The sequence below is a fragment of the Xiphophorus hellerii genome, chromosome 19, assembly GCF_003331165.1.
Source record: "Xiphophorus hellerii strain 12219 chromosome 19, Xiphophorus_hellerii-4.1, whole genome shotgun sequence".
NCBI classification, from domain to species: Eukaryota; Metazoa; Chordata; class Actinopteri; order Cyprinodontiformes; family Poeciliidae; genus Xiphophorus; species Xiphophorus hellerii.
In genome coordinates this window covers 10,636,145-10,658,532 of record NC_045690.1, presented here as the reverse complement: position 1 = coordinate 10,658,532, position 22,388 = coordinate 10,636,145, and the positions used below count along the sequence as shown (strand labels likewise).

At 38.3% G+C, this 22,388-nt stretch overlaps 3 protein-coding genes and 1 long non-coding RNA gene across 4 annotated transcripts; 2 read left to right on the top strand and 2 right to left on the bottom strand.

The window, feature by feature from the left end:
• Positions 1 to 1,842, bottom strand: LOC116708862 (uncharacterized). Its single transcript, XR_004336784.1, has 3 exons — positions 1,421 to 1,842; positions 1,092 to 1,207; positions 1 to 628 (listed from the first exon to the last, which is right to left on the bottom strand). It is a non-coding gene; the product is annotated as an uncharacterized LOC116708862 (long non-coding RNA).
• A 35-nt stretch (positions 1,843 to 1,877) lies between these two features.
• Positions 1,878 to 9,509, top strand: ppp1r14d (protein phosphatase 1 regulatory inhibitor subunit 14D). The gene is made up of 4 exons (XM_032546940.1): positions 1,878 to 2,254; positions 7,745 to 7,825; positions 8,930 to 8,962; positions 9,093 to 9,509. The coding sequence occupies exons 1-4, from the start codon at positions 2,075 to 2,077 to the stop codon at positions 9,159 to 9,161; spliced, it is 363 nt and encodes a 120-aa protein (XP_032402831.1). The 5' UTR covers positions 1,878 to 2,074; the 3' UTR covers positions 9,162 to 9,509.
• A 35-nt stretch (positions 9,510 to 9,544) lies between these two features.
• Positions 9,545 to 16,808, bottom strand: zfyve19 (zinc finger, FYVE domain containing 19). Its single transcript, XM_032546939.1, has 11 exons — positions 16,636 to 16,808; positions 15,903 to 16,024; positions 15,769 to 15,822; positions 15,515 to 15,681; positions 14,422 to 14,564; positions 14,219 to 14,327; positions 13,278 to 13,490; positions 13,045 to 13,121; positions 12,748 to 12,849; positions 12,499 to 12,656; positions 9,545 to 12,276 (listed from the first exon to the last, which is right to left on the bottom strand). The coding sequence occupies exons 1-11, from the start codon at positions 16,687 to 16,689 to the stop codon at positions 12,198 to 12,200; spliced, it is 1,278 nt and encodes a 425-aa protein (XP_032402830.1). The 5' UTR covers positions 16,690 to 16,808; the 3' UTR covers positions 9,545 to 12,197.
• An 83-nt stretch (positions 16,809 to 16,891) lies between these two features.
• bub1bb (BUB1 mitotic checkpoint serine/threonine kinase Bb) lies at positions 16,892 to 21,846 on the top strand. The gene is made up of 9 exons (XM_032546938.1): positions 16,892 to 16,991; positions 18,095 to 18,257; positions 18,338 to 18,397; positions 18,490 to 18,634; positions 18,723 to 18,919; positions 19,017 to 19,180; positions 19,254 to 19,447; positions 19,543 to 19,643; positions 20,446 to 21,846. Exons 2-9 carry the CDS (start codon positions 18,115 to 18,117, stop codon positions 20,732 to 20,734), a joined length of 1,293 nt encoding a protein of 430 aa, XP_032402829.1. The 5' UTR covers positions 16,892 to 16,991; positions 18,095 to 18,114; the 3' UTR covers positions 20,735 to 21,846.
• Positions 21,847 to 22,388: the final 542 nt, after the last annotated feature.

The window sequence follows — 22,388 nt, the reverse complement described above, 5'->3', positions numbered from 1 at the left end:
TGTGAAAAAGTTTTCATTTATAAAGGGAAGAAAGATTTCCAATCTGACTCTGAGAAAAAAAATAATTGTGTCCTTTGTTTAAGAATGAATTAACCATTTGTATAGCACATTTAGTGTACAGGACAATTCAAAGTGCTTTACAGCAAAATCAAAAGTTTAAAAGCAGAGATTAAAAAGCATAATTTAAACAAGATAAAACAAATGAAAAACAATCGTAAAGTCATTGACCATTTAAATTAGGGAAAGGAAATGTAGATGAAATACTGTCAGTATTTATTTGCACAGCAAAAAATAACTGTTTTCAGCCTGGATTTAAACATTGTCAGAGTCTAGGCATGCCTCACTTCATCAGGAAGACTGTTCCAGAATTTATTAACATAATATTGAAGCGCAGCCTCGCTGTGTTTGACTCTGGCTACCTGAAGTTCGGAGATGTATTTTTCCGCTAGACCGTAAAGACACTTATACACAAGCAAAGTTGTTTTAAAGTATATTCAGAAAGTCAGTGAAGAGACCTGAGGACTGGACTAATGTGGTTATATTTCCTGGTTCAAGTCAGAACTCTTGCAGCAGCATTCTGGATATTCTTGCAGCTGTTTTACAGTCAGGAAACACATCTTGGCATGATCTAAAGAAATGGATTAATGAAAAAGGTTACTGAAATTTGTCAGTCTGGAAAAAAGTATAGAGCCATTTCTAAGGATTTGGAACTCTAGCAAGCCTTTTTGAGAGTCTTTGTCCAAAAATGGGAAGAGAATTTTCTCAGGAGTGGCTGAGCCACCAAAATTACCAGCAGCTCCTTCAAGAAGACTCAATAAACCTCTAAACAGCTGAAGCACTACAGGTCTTATTTGTTTCAGTGACTGTGTCCATGCAAATGGGCAAAAACAACATCAACTGAAACAAAGTTCCAGGGCAAAAACTATTGCTGACCAAAAGAGGAGTCAAACCCCTATCTCCCAATTCCCAAAGTCACACCTTGATGATCCCAAAGACTTTTGGGGAAATATTTTGTGAGCTGGAGAGACGAAAAATTATCATTCCTTTGGAAATTTAAAAGTGAACAGCATTTTCATAGAAGAACATCATACCAGCCGACAACCATGGTGGTGGTAGTTTGATGGTCTGGGACTGCTTAGCTTCTTCAGGACCTGGAAGACTTGCTATTGTTGATGAAACAATGAATTCTGGTTTGTGGCAGAAAATCCTGTGGGTAAACGTCCAGCCATTACTTTGTGATGTTAAGCTCAGGGTTCTGGAAAATCAGCAAATCCATGTCTGAATCAAAGTTTCAAAAGACTTTTGACCTGGCGTAGTCTAATTAGTGACTTGAATCTAACTGTGATATCTGAAACATTTTAGGGCTACAAAGCAGCAAGACATGAAGAAATATATAAGATGGGAACTACTTAATACTTACATAAGACTATGCGGATGAACCTTCTACTTTTCAATCTCAAGGCAATAATTATTTTAGATACTTCAGTAAGGGATGTACTGGAATGTGATATTTGTTTTATGTGCAATTACCTGTGAAATCGAGAAAAAACTAATTATTATTGTACTTTTTGTTTCATATGAATTCACATATATTCAGCCAAACTGATCATCCCTAGACGATTGCCCTTTCAACTTTTCTTCCTTTTTTTTATTGCTGCAATTGACCTATGCTCTTCTACCTGCCATAAGAAAAAAAAAAAGAAGAGAACAACAAGCAATTACACACTCTGCAAAGTGCACCCCCCCCCCCACACACACACACATATGGAGAGTCATATCTCATTACCATTCTCCTGATAGTGCAGCCAGTGGGTGTTGCAATAGGAGGAGGTGGAGGGAAAGAGAGCAAGAGAACAAGCTTCAGAGAGAATGAGCGAGAGGGAGGACGAGGACAGGCAGGAAACCAGAACCGGCATTAAAGAGATAGAAGAAAAGAGGAGCAGCGTGTGGGAAGAGCAGCCCATCAGAAAAAGAGCTTTCAACATATAGAGGAGGGGAGCCAGTTTGTGTAGAGTGCGTCACAGCCTGTGGCTCTGTCTGTGTGATCCACGGTTCTCTGGAGGCCGTGGCAGCCATGGCGACAGAGCCAGGCACCCAGTCCAGGGTGATGTTTCAGGCGCCGGACAAGACAGAAGACTCGGCACACCGTAAGCTGGGTAAGCTGACAGTGAAGTACAACCGCAAGGACCTGCAGAGGAGGCTGGATATTGAGGAGTGGATCGACGGGCAGCTGCACCTGCTGTTTGACTGTGAGGTAGGAGGAGAGGACTGTCTCACTCTGGTGCTCAGCTGCTCTGCATGCATGAAAAGAAGGTTCAGGGAAAGGGAGCCATAGAAAAGCTCATAGGCTCCTGCCTTGGGTTATCTATCGTGTGGATCATGAAATGGGTGGGAGGAAAGAAGCTGCAGTTTCTGGTTCAGAAACACTCATTTGTCATCAGCCTGACTGCAGCGTCAGCTGTATCCATGCTCTCAGGTTCTTTTATTTTAGTGATAAGATGCCTGAGAGGAATCAGATTTAAGAACATATAGTTGTCTACATAAACTATATGAAGGAGGCTATTTATTCAGACACCACATTGATCAAACATTTGACCTTGTTGCAAATTGTGAAGTTCTGCACTTTAGATTTCTGCAGTTCTGAGACAAACATTCGTATTTACCTTGTGATAAATTACTCCGATATGGTATTGATGGGGAAGGCAGTCATTGGTCTTTGAGTTAAGGCACACAAGGCCATTCCTAAAGAAACTGACTGTTTACAGAATTCTGGACATGGGGTGATGGAATGAAAAGTTTAGTGGAAGGAAGAGTGTGGTAGCAACAGGGACAAGCAGGAGAGCCTCTAGAGAATTGGAAGCAAAGCCTATTCGAGGTTTTGGGGGAGACTTAAAGGTGTGTGGGCTGCAGCCGGAGTCAGGGCCTGAAGAGGTACCAAACACAGACACATCCAGAACATGGGCCGCAACTGTTGCACACCTTTCTTTTTAGCTACCTCTGAGCTCCACATTTCTTATCTAAGATCAAAGTAAATGTTGCTTTTAATTTGGAAAGTGAGGTTTCAGAGTTTGGAGAAAAAAGCTGAGAGGCACAGAACAAAATTTATATTCAGTAATTATTTGAGGAGCCATGTTATTTCCTTGCTGTTGGCCCACCTTGTTTTGTTTAAGTTGTGTTCATGTTTGGTCAGCAAGCTTGCTTCACTCAAACCTCAGAACTTATGAGGTAACGTAAGGAGGAAGATGAAAAACAACGCAGATTATACAAAAGCTGATATTAAGTCCTACTAAACACATCAGCATTGCCACAGGATGATTGAATCACAGAGAAGCCCTGTTCAAGTATTGAGCACATGCACTGCATACTACATGGAGATCATTTTCAATAGGGAGACATTCCTGCGTTTTAAACCTTTTATTCATTGGTCCAATGTACTGAGGAATATAAAAAAAAACATTAGTCAACTTGTAGTTGATTTTCATAATGCTTCATAATGCAATCCCGTTCTGTGGGATACAATCCAATTATGTCAGAGGCTCCATATTGACTTGCTTGGCATACTGTGAGGGGAAACCATGGCAACAGATGTCTCTTCGCCCACATGAGGCTGCTTGGCACGGTTGGAATTAGAGGTGTCCGTTAAGGATTGCGAGCTTCTGGGAAACAGTGTCTCTCAGATGACAAGATCTCCTCCTTTTAACCCAGAGATGGTGGAAACAAATTGTTCTCCTTTTATTTCCAAACCAATCAAGCAAAGAGTTAGTTGCAGCCTCCTCCCATAAGCCAAGGAAATGTACTATTGCTGCAAAAGGAGATGGTGTCTTTCATACGGTTGCAAAATTATCAAAATGTTAGAAGCAGCTCTTAAACTTAGAGAAGGTATATAGCAGGAGTGTAAAGGATTAATGGAGATAAGATAATAAGTCATGGCAACAAAAATACAAGTGTCCACCTCGGCAAGTAGAAAATGCTTGTCTTCAGTATATTTTTCCTAAGAGCAATGCTTTGCTCAATGACAAATTAGCACTTAACTTTCCAATGTTCTGCATGAGTCACTTGTGTAGAACTGGTTGTGGCTTGTCCGTGTGCACCGGGTAGTGTAATGAATTTTGCATGGGCCTTGGGGGAAGGTTACTCTGTTGGTTCTCAGAGTCTTCCACGTGGAAGCATTTACCATCAGTCCCCTGTGTCATAGCCTAAATTATTTATCTGCATTTCTAATTCATACAAGGGCCGCTCGAGTCAGGAGTGGACCCTTAGTTTCACACTTCACACCTTCTGAAAAGTTGGAAAATGCATTTCAAAAAAGTTTGAACAGTACTTTTATGCTTAACATTAGAAATCAAATCTGTAGTTTAAAAAAATGCACTCTAATAAAATATAGTGCATTTAGGAAGCAATAAGACACCTGGAACATACAGTATTTTGTCACATAATTAACCACACAACTTAGTGTTTTTGTGGGGATTGTGTGTGATGAAAGATGTGGAAAATTATAAAGTGGGAAGAAACTGATGCAAAACATTTTATGAAAAAGCATGTTATCTGTAGTTTGCAGTTTCATACAGCATCTGTAAACATCACTAGTCAGGTATTTTCACAGATTCTTGTTAGGATTCAGCTCTAGACTTTGAGTAAGCTTTCTAGCTAATGCACATGCTTTAGTCCAAACCATTCTGTTGTAGCTCTGGTTGTAAGTTTAAAGACATTTTCCTGCTTGAAGCTGAACTTCAGACCGAGTTTATATTCACTCACTGCCTCCAACAGGTTTTCTACCAGGATTTGCTGGTATTTAATTCCCTTCATCCTGCAATCAACTATTAAGCTCTTCTGTCTTTGCAAAAGAAAGACAGATTTCTGACATATACAACTAACAGTTGTCCTATGAAGAAACTATCTCACCTAAGCCGTTACCTCTGTAATCTCTGCTACTTCTCCGATACCCTTTGCCTCCTGACTGCGTCTCTGATAAAAACTCTGATAAAATCTCTACTTGCCCGGCATGCGTGGGTGGATGGCCTTCATTTGGTAGTTGTGTTATATATTTTACTGGCTTTCAATGATGAATTGAACACTACTCTGAGATGTTCAAAGATTGGATGGACCCTATTTACTGTTTACGTGACGTCTGAAGGCAATTAGTTTTACTGATTTATATTTTGGCTTATCGGGTACAATTAGACACATTTACAAAGACTTTTGATCACCATTTCACATATTCCTTCCTCTACTTGGTAAAATCTCAATGAAATACCTTGAAGTCTGCAGGCTGTGATTTAGAGACCAATGTGGAACAATCAAAAATAATTTAATTAAGCTGCATTCCCTCCAGAAATCTGGGCTGCTATTGTTTTTAAGCAGAAGGATGTGGAACTGTATAAGATTAAAATCTCTTTTAACTAATCTCTCTTTCTTTCAGGGTAATTAATGAATGTTTAGACATCTTCACAGCTGGTCCTGCTAACAGGAAAAGGGAAAGATCTGATAACCGAAACACACACCAGCATTATCTCATAACAGACACATTTTCCAGGGCTCAGTTTCCTTTACAAAAGCATAAACACAGGGAAACATGTAAGTAAGGGTTCAGTGATTGTTTCATGTTTATGTTGTGTTGGGATGCTTTTTTAGAAGGATGGCCCAGTGGATTTTGTTACCTAAAATGACTAATTTGCAAATTCTTATTTCTGAATCCTGTCCTCCAAGACAAGTTTTAATATACACGAATGTCAACATTAGTGCCAGTGCTTATTCTAAGTTCAGTCTTTTAACTTCAGAAAATGCTGCAAAGACGTCTGCATCTGAAGGTCTTATTAATATTCAACATTCCATAGACTAAAGCAGTAACTCTCGACAAGATGGAAACTGACTGGATATGACATAAAATCTTGTAAGTTAGAGGAAGGTTAGTGATAACTTGTGAAAAGCATCGCCCTTTAATGTTTAGTGATGCGCTGCATGGATGGCTGTCTGAAGCAGTGAAACGTCAGGGTGGAGGTGGTGAAAAGAAATAAAGTAATTTAACAGTAGTTTTCACAGTCTTTAGCTTTTAGATTTATTCTTACATTCATATTTTATTTATTTTGCATAAAAAAAGAATTTAAGTAAATGACAATGTAATTAATCTCAGCTTGCGGCCTTCGCAGCACAGCAAGATAAAGCATGGAGCAAAGGTTCGGCTATAGATTTATCCTGCAGAGTTCAGCAAAATAACAGAGGGTTCAAACTTGCAACACATATCAATTAGAGGGGCCATGGGGACTCTGAAGAGGCCCCATCTATTTCACTACTCAGCACTTTCACATTGATTACCTTCCTTCCTCATGAGCTGTGCAAGCCCAGTCGTTTTCAGTCAAGAAAATCCCCCATCTGGAAAATATTCCCTCGAAAAACAAGGCCATACTTGTCAAATGTGAGTGCTTACTTCAGATATCATAACTCCATGAACTCTGCTGACTGCACTCCTCATTCTCTCTGAGAGTGGAGCATGGACATATTACAAGCTGGCTATAGGTATTGATCGCCTTGCTGTATTTGCCTTAGATGAGAAAAGAATTTGCTATGAACACTAAGTTGCCATTATAGTTCATAACTTAAAATGCTCTTAGTTATAGTTAAAATTTGACAAAACAAATTTTGAAATGGCGTTATAGTTGCTCATTCTGTATCGCAAAATATCTCAAGCTCAGTCAGGTTGTATGGAGAGTGTCTCTAAACATCAGTTTCCAAGTCTTGCCACAAATTCTTAATAGGAATCAGTTCTGGACTTTAACAGAGTCATTCTAGCATGGTGTGCTTTTATCAAGATGTTTAACTGCAGATCTGGGTGTGTGTGGTGTTATCCTGCCACAGCTGTTTTGGAGCCACTAAAATGTTTTCTTTAAAAAAAAAAAAAAATCCCATTCCCCTTCACATCAATGGTGACCAGCTTCACTAACATGGGTAATGAAAAGCATTCTCAACACAATGTCACACAGGATTTAATTAATACCTATCAGGATAGATAAGCACATCACACTTTTCAGATTTGTACTCGGGGGAGAGGGGAAAGTTTGTGATTCGTAACGTGAAAATATCGAATAACCTTTGTCAGCTACTGCACAACAAACCAATTGAGAATTAATATAGTGCACAGCATGTGTGTGAATAATCCTTCAGTAATGGTTGAACTACATGGTAAAAGGTAACCCATCCATGAAATCTGCTCTTGGTACGTGTAAACATTGGCCAACTAGAGTCCCTTCTGCCTCAGTGCTCTTGAGCACTGCTCATTAATCACTTTGTGAGAAACAGGCCTTATTAGTTTTGCTTATACTGTTAGAATAGCTATATTTTATCTGGGACACTCAGTAACAAAAGTGATACAAAGCTTAAATGGGTGTATGCTATTGGCTTATGAATGATTTAACTATGTGGTGTAGACATTTTAACCACTACCTGTAAAAGGATGACACAGTGCTTTTATAGTTCATTCATTCCTTCTCCAGTTCAAGGCTGTGGGTGGAGGATGGAGCTGACCTGTACCATCACCCTGTTGGGTCAGTTCAGACCAATTAAGTGAGTTGGCTTAATTCAGGACTTTGTGGGGAAAACGTAGAAAAAAATTGGCACAATAAAGCTCCCACCAAAGTTTTGATATTCCATGCCTGTTTTGCAGTGTAAAACTAATGCTGTACTCAGAGATTCAAATGTAGGTACTATTGTGACAGAAAAATACTCTGAATAACTTTAATTTCCATCCTAGGAGGAAGAGATTCCAGAGTTAGAAATCGACATAGATGAACTCCTAGAACTGCCCGATGAAGGACAAAGAACTCGACTTGAGGTATGTTCTATAAATGTTTAAACACTTCTCCGTCCAGGTGTTAAAAGTTGATAAAAGAGTTTGTAAATTGGGTTGGGATAGGATTTGAGATTTTCCTTCAAACTGTTCAATAAAAACGCCTCTTGTTTCCCAGAGATGCCAAGTCTGCAAAAGCAAATCATCTGATTGATTTTTAGCAGGATCTCTAAGTGCTTATGTGGTCTGCATTACACAAATAAGTGTTTTGTGGGGTCATAAAATAAACAGAAGCAGCTCTAAGGCAGAGCTTTTTTCTTTTCTTAATTGTGTCTCGTCTTGGCAGCTTTGGCAACAATAAAGTGGGTCTGGTTCCCTTGCTGTATCACAGCAGATTTGCTGCACTAGAGCCAGTGAATGCACCGTTTCCCCTGTTGCATAATGGACTTTGTTGAATAAAGTGTAGTCCAAAAGCTGAGATGAATTTGAAGATATTCGCTCAAAGAGTAGATTTGTTTAACTATTTCTGTTTATACAATATGAATAACATGGAATTAGAAAGAAAACCATCAAATCTTTTGTTTGGTTTAGAAGCTATCGATTGTTTCAATCTAGTTTAAAGTCATGCTACCTCTTTATGCCATGCTTAACAAGATATCTAAATAAATGTGTACTTATGACACAAGCTGAAATCTTTTAACACATTAAATGCATGCTGGGAACCAGTGTCGCAACATTTGCAGTGAAAAAGCAATAAAGATATTTTAATCATGTTTAACAGTGCTGGTTAAACGTTCTCAGCTTTTTCCATTGTATAATTCTGTTTTGCTAATTTGACTCCTTTGAAGATGTAATTTTGTTTCAATATATTTTAAATGTAGCATAAAAGCAGAGGTGCCTACAGAATGAATTTAAAGGGTTTAGATTAAAACAAAAATGTCCTAAGCAAATCATCTTCTCCAATCTTAAATTCCTGTCTGTATAAAATTTTGTATTAGACTCCCCAGCCAAGATACGGCCTGGTTGGTTCAGCATGTTTACCTGGATGTCCATTACACTCGTGGCTCCACTTTTGATGGTGGCCCTGCTTGATAGACAAAAAATGTTGCTTTCTTGGACTAACTTTTTATTTCTGTATTTCTTCTTCAGGAATTATTGCAGGAATGTGGAAAGCCAAAAGAGGTAAGGTGACAAAAAAGCTTAACTTCCACATCCAAAGACAGTCAATTTTAATGATTTACTCATTAGGACATTCATACTGACTATCTAAAACACAGAGAATGAAAATCTGCTCTCTGAAACTTCCCCACAGGAGTTTATCAACGGGCTGCTCTACAGGATAAAAGGTCTACGTAAAATGTCAGGCCCCTTGAAGAAGTAATTGGAGGTCAAATTAAGAACCAAGACGATGTGGAGCCTCTTCTTCCCCACAGGTTAAGAGTTTGTATGCCTGGAAGTGCAAATATCACATCGGGGACTTTTCCTGACTTCTTCCCCCCTTCCTGAGTCAGAATGAATTTTTTCTGCTCAATTTATGGACTCTAAAATTTAAGCTCCCTTCAAAATATCAATAATGTAAAAGTGATAAACATGACGCAACTATTACCCAGATGGACTCTTTTTTGTGTAAGAGTAAAAGAGTGTACATTTTCAGTTTCTTATTTATGTACATAAGCATTTTGTTTAGGTAACAGTGTTGGTGGAATAAAGTGGAAGCTTTTCAAAACAAGGCTGTTTGTGCAAATAATCAGATTTAGAACAAAGTGATGAACCAGTTTGTTTTATTCGACATTAATTATGCATCTGCAGGTTAAGTTTGAATAAATTAGAGTACTGTTGAAACGTTTATTTGGGTTTGCAATTCAATTAAAAAAGAGAACACAAATGTTTCACAAAGTCATCACAGTAGCATATTTCAAGTTTTGTTTCTGTTAATTTTGATGATTAGGACCTAAAGCTAATGACAACAGACAAATTGTTTCTGCATCAGACTGCCTTAAAAGGAATCACTCAGCGGTTCTGCCAAGTTGTCAAGAAGGCTCAGGCTGATTTAAAAGCAGCTTTTAGCTTATTTCTAATGTTGTGTTTGATGTCTGTCACCTTCCTCTTGACAATACCCTAAAGATTTTCTATGTGGTTTGGGGTCAGCAGAGCTTGCAGTCGAGAACAATGATGCCTTGGTCGTGAAACCAAGTACTACTTACAAGTCCTGACTGTGGGCAGTTCACTGGACCTCAAGCAACCTTTTTACTCTGCCTCAGCACCTTTTTTACCACACAGTTTCCTTCCACTTAACTTTCTATCAATATGCTTAAATAAAGTACTCTGTAATCATCCGGAAAATAGCAATTTGCTGTAAGCCATAATCATCTAAATAGAATAGAAGTGAATGCTTGAAATGTATCACTCTGTGCATAATGGTTCTATATAATATGAGGTTCACTTTTTAATTTGAATTACCTTCTACAAAAAAAACAACCTAATTCTTGGAATAGCAGTTGCATTACTTGGACAAAATTTACAGCACTAATAAAACCACTCTACTATCACAGCTGCTTTTCATTACGCCCTGCAGCACTTTGTCTGGACACAACTGAAAGGATAACCGTCAGCGTTCTGTTTTCTGACATGAATTTTTCAACAGAGTGATGGAAACAATGGAGGCGTCAACATGTCAGGTCTAGGAGTAAACACACTGAAATCAGCCACAGGATGTTCCATTAAGCGTGCACCCATTATACCCATCCATTTCCTGTGTATGGTGGTGGTGGGGTGGTGCATGACATGGCCAGAAAAGGCAAACATGGCCACCATTAATGGAGGGGGCAGCCAGAAGAGAGTGTGAAGGCTTCCTATAAGTTAACAGCACTCTGGTCCTCTCACTGTCATACGCAGGGTCTTTTTGTTGAGGGCTCCATTACCGTTACTTGTATGACTCTGACTCATTCATTCTTTCACTGACAAAGAATCCATACATGCCAGACGAGTTTCTCAATAATGACACATTTTGTTTAAAAAAAAAAAAAAGGAGCTTTGGTGTTAAAAATAATCAAAACAATTGCTTCATTTAGAATCAAATGACAAGAGAGTCAGCGCTAATGTCAGAACCACAGCCAAACATAGACAAGAACAACAGCACAAAGGGAACAAAGGCCTCAGTGATTCTTTCATACAGACTCGTCTGTGACTCTTCAGTATCTAGCTGACAATAGTCTGCAAATGAGTACACATTGTCTTGGGTGAGCTCATGATCTGTCTGCTTGATGGAAGTGCTGCAAAAAGTTAAAAATACTCAAACAGTAATGAGTGCAAAGTATACTTAGGAGGAGGCTCTTTTGTCATGAAAAACTAAGACAGTTCAAACAAACCTGTGATGCTTCTTATTCACGTTGAGACTTCTAAAAGTTGTGTTTCATTTAGCATCTTCAACTAATATCTTTTTTTTTTAGCAAATTCTAAGATAAGTTTCAGATATTACATGTCTTGCTTGTCTAATTTTAGTCTAACTGCTGCTGGAAATCTTGCACAGTATTTTTAAATGTCTTTTAAGTTCCTTACTGCACTTTGCCTTGCAAGCTGAATCAACCCCTCCAGCTATTTTGGATTTTATCACACCACAACCCCAAATCTCAATGTCTTTTATAGGGATTCAATATAAATGACAAACACAAACACTCCACAGATTTTTTTACAGAAATGAACTGGAAAGCATATGCATTCAGCTTCTTTTACACCGATACCCCTAAATAAACTTCAGTTCAACCAGCTGATGTCAAAAGTCTTCAAAAACTAAATGTATACCTCAAGTGGGAAAATCAATTATCAAGACTGTGAGCGTCCACGTGATAAAAAGAAAAAAGGTGTTCTTCTCAGATGAGACCAAACGGAACTACTTGGTAAATATTTTAAACATTATCTGTGTTGAAAAATAAAACTCTTAACACACTTAACATTGTGGCGGCAGTAACATACTATATGGGGGTGGGGGGAGGAAGTGAAGTAAAAGGCAATCCGAGAAAAAAAACCTGTTAGACTCTAGGACGAGATGGAGGTTCACCCTCAAGTGGAATATTAAGACGATGAACACAAATAGTCGTATTACAGGTTGAAAACCATGTATCCTTTTTTTTCTGTTACATAAATACATGCTACTTTGTGGTGGTGTATCACTGTAAATCCCAATAAAATACAATTAAGTTTGTGGTTGTGCCATGAAAAACTGTAAAGCCCCCAGAGGGCATTTATTAATCCTTAAGCTAGGTACTGTAAGTTAATGTGTTATGATGAGCTCTGGTTTATAGTAATGTTTTCAATTCCTATAAAGCTGTTACCATTACTGCAATACTCCCTGTGAGGCTAACGAGCAAGTCCTACAGCCATGAAAGGTCAGAGTTTAATAAGATGAACATCTTTAGTATCATGTCTTCCTCTTCTTCTTCGGAGCAGCGTAGCTACTGGTGTGATGCTCCTTCCTGTCATATTTATCATGGCCTTCCCTGAGGAGATGATAGAGAGCGGATTGATAATTCATCACAGTAAATACTTTATATTCATGCTGCTTAACAGTATGGTAGCAAGCTGCGTGGGATTTATGTGGGTCGTGGTTTGCATTCCAAATCATTTTTCTTGGGGCAGACTGAAGATTTTTTCAAGCACGATCCCATTTTGAGTCATTAACTGGAATCTGTAGTGTGTTTATGATGATTAATGCATGTTACCGAAAGCAGCGGCTGCAGTACAGGTCTCCGTCACAGGTGTAGCAACGCAGGGTGGCGTTTTGGTTACAGATGCAGCACCAGGGAAGTTCTTCGTCGTCGCTGTCTGATGGCTGATGTGCAGCAGCAGTAGGAGAAGGCCGGCTCGTTGGGGCAGGAGTCTTTAAACACATCAGTAGGAGAGTAGCTTCAATTTTAAGCACCCAAAGGAATGAAAACAATGAATTTGCTTGTGAGGTCTTTTTTTAGTACTGTTTTTTTAGAGGTTTTCTTTTTTTCTCTGTTCCTGGGTCCGCTGTGCTCTATAGGTATGTTGTAGCCACTGGCTTTATCAAGTGCAGCCTCTTCTGAAAGCTGGAGCCAAAGTCAAGAGGATGATTAAAACTTCAAAACATGTCTGTATTTGAAATCACAAATTATTAAAATGGCCAAATAGCAGCCTCTTGTGGCCATAAAGGCCATTCTAAATACTTCACAAAAGCTTTTAAGGGTATAGCAGCAAATTTATTATTAAGCATCCATCTACAGTATTAACATTAGATGACTAACCTGTTTCAGGACTCTCCTCACAGCTTCTTCCTCAGTTTCTTCTTCACTGTCAGGTTGTCTGAAATCCTCTGCTGTGACTAAACATGAAGCAAAAAAAAAGGTTGATTTGTCTGACATGAGCAAACAAACACTTCTGCAAAACAAGACATTGCACAGTCTAGTTTTGCTGTTTGAAATGAAGCCATAAACTGATGGACGAAAGATAAGATTGTAATGCTCTTGGCTCCAAGCACCTTTATCTGGATCCTGCCCTTTTAACTGTGCCAGCCTCTTGGCCATGTGAAGGATCTCGTCCTGGGAATATTTCTCCCTCTTCAGTTCCTTCATGGCTTCTTCAAGCAGATGGTCTTTCTCTGCCTCCTGCTGTCTCACCGCTCCCTGGTTGTCCTCCAGATTCTCGTCTGAAGCAGCACTTTCACCTTTGTTGAGATCATTCATATCTACACCTTCAGAAGTGAAAAGTAAAACAATGTTTTGTTTTATTTAGAAAGCAATGAATGTAACTTCAGACTCTGCCAAATGCTGATATAGTCATTTTATTACTTATAGTGCCAGTCAAAAGTGTATCTACGCTTGTAGTAAGCATGTATTTGATGGTTTGTTAATGCTGCATTTTGAACAGTATTTTTTTTCCATAGTAAGTTTATGCAACATTAAACTCAGGTGACTTTTAAAGAGAAAAATTGGTTGAAAATGTAGCTTTTTAAAAAACTATACATAAAGGCTAATGCAGTAAATATTTATGTACATAAACTGATATTTGAGGAAATGTTTTTACACAAGTTGCAGCTTCTGGCATAATTCTGGCTGGACATTTGACGACTGCTAGTGACAATAGTAATAGAGCTCATTTAGACTCTTAGCTATCTTGGCAACGACCTGATCTCAAAGAACAATTCATACATTTTTATTACAGGTGAGGCTGGGGCGATTCCAGAAGCTTAATGTTTGATTACTTTATCCATGTCAAAACAAATTTTGATTAATGTTTGGGATCATTTTCCTCTTTGAAAACCTAACTGCCAGGTTTCTACCATTTAGTTGTTTAAGGTTCAAGGTTCTTCTTCCTCATTATTCTGTTCTCCAATGATGTCCCCTTAATGATGAGTGCATATCAACATTTGACTTGTACTATATACAGTATCTACAATTTATGAGACAAATATTAACTTACCATCTTCTGGACTTGACTGTTGATCATCAATGGCGACTTCTTCTGCCATCTGAGTAATCAAATCATTGGCTTTTTCAGTTTGAGTCCTGGTGTCAGGAGGCTGGTGTACCTATATGTGTGAACACATAAAACTTTCAAAATATTTTATTTTTTCACCGAGCCCTACACTTGAGTCTTCCACAGGATTAGCAAGGGGAACTCACTGGTCGAGGAGCTTGAGATGGAGGTGGCTGACCCCGCAGAGCTGCCAGACGATCCTCCATATCCTCTGAAGAAGGCACTGGCTGGCTGGGAGTTTTCAGAGCAGCAAGACGTGACTCAATCTCCTTTTCAGAAGGGATAGACTCTAAAGAGGATAAAAAGTTATTAAAGACTTTTTAAAAAGAAGAAAACATATTAATGCTAGGCATGGATTGATATTGGATCTCAAAATAGATCAAAGTTTTAAAATGTACATGTTTTTTAACAGCTGGTTAAAAGAAGGCTCCCATACTTTTACCTCACTCACAAGAAAGACAAATTAGCTGTTTTATTATCATTCATGTTCATTTTGCATGAACGTGTACATTTTTTGAAAAGAGCTATTGTTGGGCTGCTATCCTATGGCTTGACTAACTGATCCTCTAGTATTAGTTTATTATGTTTCTGTTACCCCTTAAAGAGCAGAAAGGCAAAGAAGGCATAACAATAACTATAACAATGCATTTTACTTGAAATATTCATGTAAATTTACCAAGTTTTTCTTATACTGTTTGTTTATGTCTCAATTAAACATCAAAGTAATAGTAAATAATTGCTATGGGTAACATTATTATTGCTGTAATAAGTTTGGTTAACTTAATCAGCACTAGAAAGAAATTATTGTTGTTCAGTTTCAAATAAAGTTGATGTTCTCTGTTCCATTTGCATCAACTGAGCTTGGTAAAAGAGCTTTTTGTCCACTCAGAACCATATATTGGAACAAGTTGAGGAATGACTGGAAAATGACAGAGTTAATTTCATTAAGTGATTTTAAATCAAAACTAAGTCCTTGAGACTAATTCCATGACAGACAAATGTTTTATAATTTAGATTAATTGTAATTTCTATAAAATTTGAATGTGCTTCTATTATATTTTGTCTGTGTTTGGTACTTGCTGCTGCCTATCTTGACCAGTTTTCCATTGGGATCTTCCTTGTTAAATAGAAATAATACCATCCCATTTTTACATAATTTTTCACATCAGCCAATAGCTAACTACTCAAATCATCAGCTTTGATATAGATGATAAATGCTAAAAGAACTCAATGTATTACTTGGTTTGGTGTCTTCTTTTAGCTTTTGAAGCCTCTCAGCAATAGCGTAGTCTTCTTTACTAAGCCCTTTGGTTGGTATTTGGACCGATTTGCCATTTCTGCTCCCTCCATGCACACCAGACTGTGTGGACTGCGGTTTCTGTTTGGCCTCCAGTGCTGTAACCCGTCTGCAAAAGGCATGAATTTTAAATGTTAGGACATTCCTGTTGTTAACAAGATTCTTTTGTTTTTTTCAAACGTCTAGTCATACAAACTTTTTGTAGTTTTCTGGAGGGGACCATCTTCCAGCATTGTTCGAAGACTCCCCTCTAACAAGAAAGAAGGTGAAATATTAGCTTACGAAAAAATTGGTTTAGTTTGTTTTCTGTGTGTAGGGGAGGTGGTTTACCTTGTGAGATTACCATGACACTGCTTGCAGACCTTCTGCTGGGTGTTGCCACAGCGAGGCACCACAGCACTGAGACTCAAACAGCTGGAGCAGAAGGAGCGTCCGCAGTTCTTACAGCCCAGCTGAAGGGAATGTTTAGTGGAAAATACACCTTGTATGTTACCTAAGCAGACTTTAATAAGCAAGGGTGGGATCGTATTAGTTCTTCTGGGTCCCTGGATCTTTTTTGAGTATTTTTTATTATTTATTTTTATTCTATTTTATTTATTGATAAACTTAGAGTTAAATTTAAAACTCTAAAATGTCTCTCAAACATTAAAATTAAGATTTTTATGTCTTAAAGGTATTTTCAATTTGCCTTTAAAACGAAGCAGAGCAATATTTCAATTGTTTATATTCAAAAAGTATTTTTATTACAACCATTGCAGCTTGCTTTGCATCAAATTTCTTTATTTATCTTTACTCCCTTTCATTACGTTTCTAGTGTTGAAACATCTTCACAATGTCTGGCTTCAATATTTTCCATTAGTTGAACATCTTTTTTCATGCACTCTAAATTTATCAAACTTTCCTATGTATGACAAAGGCTGTCGATAATAATAGCATACTTCTAAAAAAAATATAGAGAGACATAGTATTTGTATCGCCATTTTTAAGCGAGAATTTATGTCTAAGGAACCCAGGTAGAGCAAGGTAATGAAGGTTCCCCAAAGGTTGAAAAGCTGTATCTTACCTCCTTCTTGAAGAGACTAAACTTTGATGCACAGCCATAACAGCGACTGTCCATTGCGTCTCCTCTTGAATAATGCCTTCCCAAGCGATTGAGAAATACACCTATAGTTGGCAAAAATTTGGAAAATTAGCTATACGTTTTGGGATGGTTAACGTTGTCATTATCAAAACAGGAAGCATACCGGAAACGGTAATATTACGTCACGCAGAGTTTCCTGTTTGGGATTCGTCCAATCAGCTTTCTCCGCGGACTGCGGCCGTTGTTCAAAACAGAAGAGCTTGCTAGTGTAACGGCGTGACAGCGCTAGACATTAGCTGAAGATATCCTGAAAAAAGAGGTTAAAACGGATCGAAAAGGTATTAAAAGCGAGGCCATTATCTATTGAAAGTTCTGTTTAACTCTATGGTTAGCTGGCGAAATTAGCTAATAATGTGAATATTGACTAAATTTATTGAGCTAAAGCCAAGGTGAGCTTCTCATGTCATTGCGACTAGCTAGCTTAGCATAGTGGAAGCTAGCTTCCACTGTACGTTGGATACGTTTTCTCACAGAGAACTTAATTTCTTTCGCTAAGTATAACTTGCACGGTACAACTCTTTGTAATATGGCATTTTAACAACAACAACAACAAAAAAAAAAAAAAGCTAACTTTTTCCGCAATCCTTATGAAGGGAAAACCGTTGCGGAATCGCTAATATAATTGCCATTGCAAAGATTAATTGCGTAGGTCACTTTGCAGAATAACCCTCTCCTTTATGTTCAAGAAAGGCTATATAACGGTTTAAATGGAAACATTGTTGTTTAATTATTATATCGGATATAGGGTTGCAGTGCTGCCCATCGTTCTTGTTTGCACACTGAGCAATATGCAAACAGAGAGCCAGTCTTCCTCATGAGGTTGTTCAGTTTACAGCTCTGATGTAGCTACCAGAGCTACAAAGAAGACTGGATATGCATCTGTTTGAAACATTGCACCTAAATAGTTGTCTTTGTTGCATCTATCTACGGTTTTCTTCACGTTCAAATGTACAGCTGAATCTTGCCCCTGGCTCTTCTGTATTGTGCCTTGCGTTTATGCAGTTGTTGCAGATGTCAGTCTAAACTTTGTTGCAATACTCGGCATACACAGTCCCGCTCAGCTTTAGCTTGGGTGTTTTGTCTTCGGGATGAACCAGCCTTTGTATGATGGTGTTTTTAGGTTTGAAACTCCCTGGTAGGTTGCATTAAACAAGGAACTATGGCCTAAAAATCCTGGATGTGATTTTAAACTAAAGGAGGTACTTTATTTCATCATGACTAGGTGATTTGAAGTCTTTAGTACAGTATAATGGGTATGTCATGTTGGCTTTGAAAACAAATGTAGATGTGTATCATGGGAAAATAACACACGCATCACTGCAAGTTTGAACTTCTCGTAATCATAAGAACATCTTAATAAGCTGCTATAATGTGTGTATAGGGATCAAGACATTGTCAACAATGGCAGAAGGAGGAGATGTGGATTGGGAGCTCAGCAAAGAAAACATTCAGCCGCTGAGGCGTGGCAGAGATATGTCGGTGCTACATCAAGCCCTTAGCCAACGAGAAGAAGGACCCACTTCTGCAATCAACCAGCAGAAACAGTAGGGATCATCTCTTTAACTTTAGATTTGAAGTGGAAAATGATCAAACTCTGGTCTCATGATTTGTTCTGTTTCTTCAGGATGTTTGAGTCTGAACTTCGAATTTATGAAGGAGAGGATCCACTAAGTGTTTGGGATAGGTAAGTAAATTGTACAGCATGAACGACAGGTTTTAGTAGATATTGCCTTTCTATTTCAAAACCTCTGTTGACATCATTGTGTGGTTTAACAGGTATATTAAGTGGACGGAACAAACCTTTCCTCAGGGGGGCAAAGAAAGCAACCTTGCAACATTGTTGGAGCGGGCTGTGACCAGATTTACAGATGAAAAGATGTATCACAATGACCCTCGCTATGTTGATCTCTGGATCAAATTTGTATGTACTCTTTTAACTTTGGATTCATTCTGATAAACAAGCTTTGTGGTGGTAAAATTTGCCAAATGTTTGTGTTGTATGTCACCAGGCAGAGAACTGCTCAGAGCCCCTCGATATCTACAGGTATATGCAAGCACAAGGCATTGGAGTGACACAGGCGGCGCTCTACATCGCTTGGTCAGAGGAGTACGAGAATCAAGGCAGTTATCGAAAAGCAGATCTTGTCTATCAAGAGGCATTCAAGAGGTTTGCTGAGCCACATGACAAGCTTCTTCAGTTTCACAAGTAAAGATCTGTTTAATTCTGATTACACTTCTCAGTTTAACTTCCTCCTCTTTGAACTGTTCTATAAGAATTACAACATTTGAATGGTCATTCTCAGGGCTCTGCAGGCTCGTGTGGCCCGGCAGGCATTATTAAAATTGGAAAATGACAGCAGTGACGAGGAGCCGAAACAACCTGAAAGAGTTTCACTAGCCGACCTCAAACATAGAGGGAAGAAGAAGGCCATTGCTCCTGTCAACAGGACTGGGTCGGCAATCAGAAGTAAGTGAAATTTTTAGCTGATGTTACCGATATTGTTATAGCATTCCTTATTCTTGATGCTTTCCGCGGGCAGGTATTAGCGGAGGCCTGCCGTCACGTGGTGCCCCGGTCCTTGGCAACGTCTCAAACAGTAAGCTGGTGATTTTCGATGAGAACAAAGCTGAAACTCCGGGTCCATCAGAACCTTTGCTGGAACCCTGGATGGCTCCTCCCACATCAAGGGCAAAAGAAAACGAGCAGAAGCCAGAGAAATGGTGTGATGTAAAGGTATGAGAAAACATGTCTTTTTTCCACATGCAAATTTGCACATTGATGTCTATTAAAGAAATTCTTTATTTTTCTCTTGCTTATAAATGTCATAGATGCCCCAGAAAACAAAATTTGGACACGCAGTCATGCCTCCACCACCTCCGAAACCCACCTTCCAACCATTTGTTGAGGAGTCTGACCAGCCTCCAACAATGTGAGTTCCTCCAGGAATCATATTTGGAAAAAGAACAGACTATAGATCAACGTGAGAAATAATATTGGTAATTGGAAATAATTTACATTTAAAATAGGAAAGAAAAAATGAGTGGAATATACGAGTGTGGAGGTCTAGAAGTTCTTTGTCTTTTATTTCACAGAAATAAGGATATAAATTGTTTGAAAGACAAAATCACGGATGAGTTTTGGTAAATTAGAATATTGTCAAAAAGTATATTTATTTCAGTGATTTGTTACATTTAATTCAGAAAACTACATTACTTAAAACTCTGCCACTGGATATCTGATTCAGAAATTTTGTGTTTTGATGGGAAAATTACAAAAGGTCATGGCTATATGTTTACAGAATGCTTTGTGTAGGTATATCCATCAAAGTTAAGTGGAAGAAAAAAGTGGTAAAATTTCATCAGACACACAGCAGTTGGAATCAATGCTTCAAAAGCCACCACACAGATTTATCTAGGACATCGGCTACCACTGTTCCGTTCCTTCTTTCCAAGCTACTGTTGAACTCCATAAACCTTCTTTCAGATGAAAGTTAATTTTTCATTTCATTTGGATATCATCCCAGAATCTACATAAAGGTTTGCTGAAGCGTTTCACTCCTAAATCTTTAATGTAAATTACAAGAATGTGATGATCAAAATCTTAGTTCTTTAATTATTTATTCACACTAAACATTTTTAAATGTTAATTCCTTGTTTAAGAATTTCTGACTTTTGTTTCTTCTCTAGATCACTGTAAGATAAATATTAATGTTTATCTTTCCTCTCCTTCAGGACGCCGTGTAAGATAAACCCGACGGTGAACTCTGTTCTTTCAGCGCGGAAGCCGAGTAAAGAAGAAACTCCCCTGAAAAGACTGCAAGAGCATCAGCAGCAGCATAAGGAGGCAGAAGCAGGAAAACTGCAGGAGCGGAGCATGTACTGTAAAGAGCTGCTGCTCAGCGGCGCCACCGAATTCTGCTTCGAGGAACTGCGAGCAGAGCATTTCTTCAAAAAGAAGGCACAAAAGTCCCAGGAAGCCAGAGGAGACGGCTGTCAAGCTGCTGCCGATCCTGCAAAGTGACACTTGCACCTTAAAAAATTCTCCACAATTTTGGCAAAATTTCACTATCATGTTGTAGTTGCTCATGTATAGTTTGTTTTCCTGTTGTTAATATTGTTTTTGTATTGAAGAGGCTTTTTAAAATACTTCCAATTTTAAAGCATCTCACTTAAGATGTGTAGGGTTTGTCAAAATTCTGCCCAAGAAAATGCAGACTAAACATTATGGTTAAAAGAAAAACGGAAAGTCGTTTGACGTGCAGCTGTTGAGCATAACACGCTGATGTCCTGCCTCTTGAATACTACTATGTTTTTCTGCTTTTTTCTCATGCTCTTCTTTATAAATATGGAAATGCTCCCTATAAGCTTTTTTCTGTTCTTTAGAGCAGAGACCTTTGCATGTGCAGATAATTTTTTTGTCCATTTTAGTATTCTCTTAATAGTTTTATTAATACTTTTTCTATGACACTCTATTTTAGATTAAAACCCCTTCTTTGAAACCTCATGCGTAAGTTTGTGTTGCTGAAATAGTAAACTCTTGTGCAGTTTAAAGCTAAATCCCTGATGCTTTCAGATGAACAAAATGACCATTCAACAAGATAGTTGAGAAAAGTTAGACACATAATCCTTATGTGTAATTGCATGTTTTACTGTTATTAATAACCATCTCACTAGATTATGATAAAACGAGTAGTGAATACACTGCTGCTAACTTATGACAATATGTAATTTATTTTCTTTGAGTGACCTGAAGGTGCTCAACATTAGAGCTGGGGGATATGAGGAAAATCTAATATCCTGATATATTTTTGCTATATCACGATACACGATGTATATCGTGATATTCTTAAATGAGCTCCAATGTTATTTTAAACTATAGATCCCTTGCAGCATGACGTCACCCCCGCACTTTCCCGCCCCCATTTTCCTGCTAGACTTAAATGTGAGCTCATAAAAAGGGATTCAGTATTTTTGCTATGAACTGTCTACACTATGACTAGATAACAAGGTGAGAAATAAGTTTTAACTAAGAAAAACAATAGCGAGGGAGAGGGAAGTAGGTCAATTATGATTGACTTTGACAAACTTGACAAATAGATGTGCTGTGGAATAAGGTGTGTTTTGGACAGATCATCAGTAAAGCAGGTGTTTAAATTAGCTAATAGTGGTGGCTAATCTACTACAGTGATCACTTATTAACAAAAGCAAAATACACATCAATCCTAAAAACCCAAAACTGTAACGAACTGAATGTTCTGTTCTATGTGGGGGTAATGTTTGAGTGTACATAAAGTTGCATTGTTGTCAGTTGCTATGGCAACGAGTCTGCGTGTATCGTAAAGCCGACACGAGCGAGAGAGAAAAAGAATGAGTAGTTTTGAGTTATTTTTCCCACTGCACAGCACTAAATGAATCAGACCTACGTTTCCAGGTTTCACTTTAACGGACTAGTTCTACCGCGGCTGCGCGGCTATGAACGGCATGTAAAAGAATAGTCTCATTAGGTGGTGAAATAAATTTGTGGTACAACCTTTTGTGGCAATAGTTAACATGCAAATGACCTAATTTTGTTCGATATCCTCCATATAAAATCCAAACCACTACCAAATTATTAATCAGTGTTTCTCTTCGGAACTAGACTAGTTCATCTGATTCGCTCAAACTCTCACTGTCAC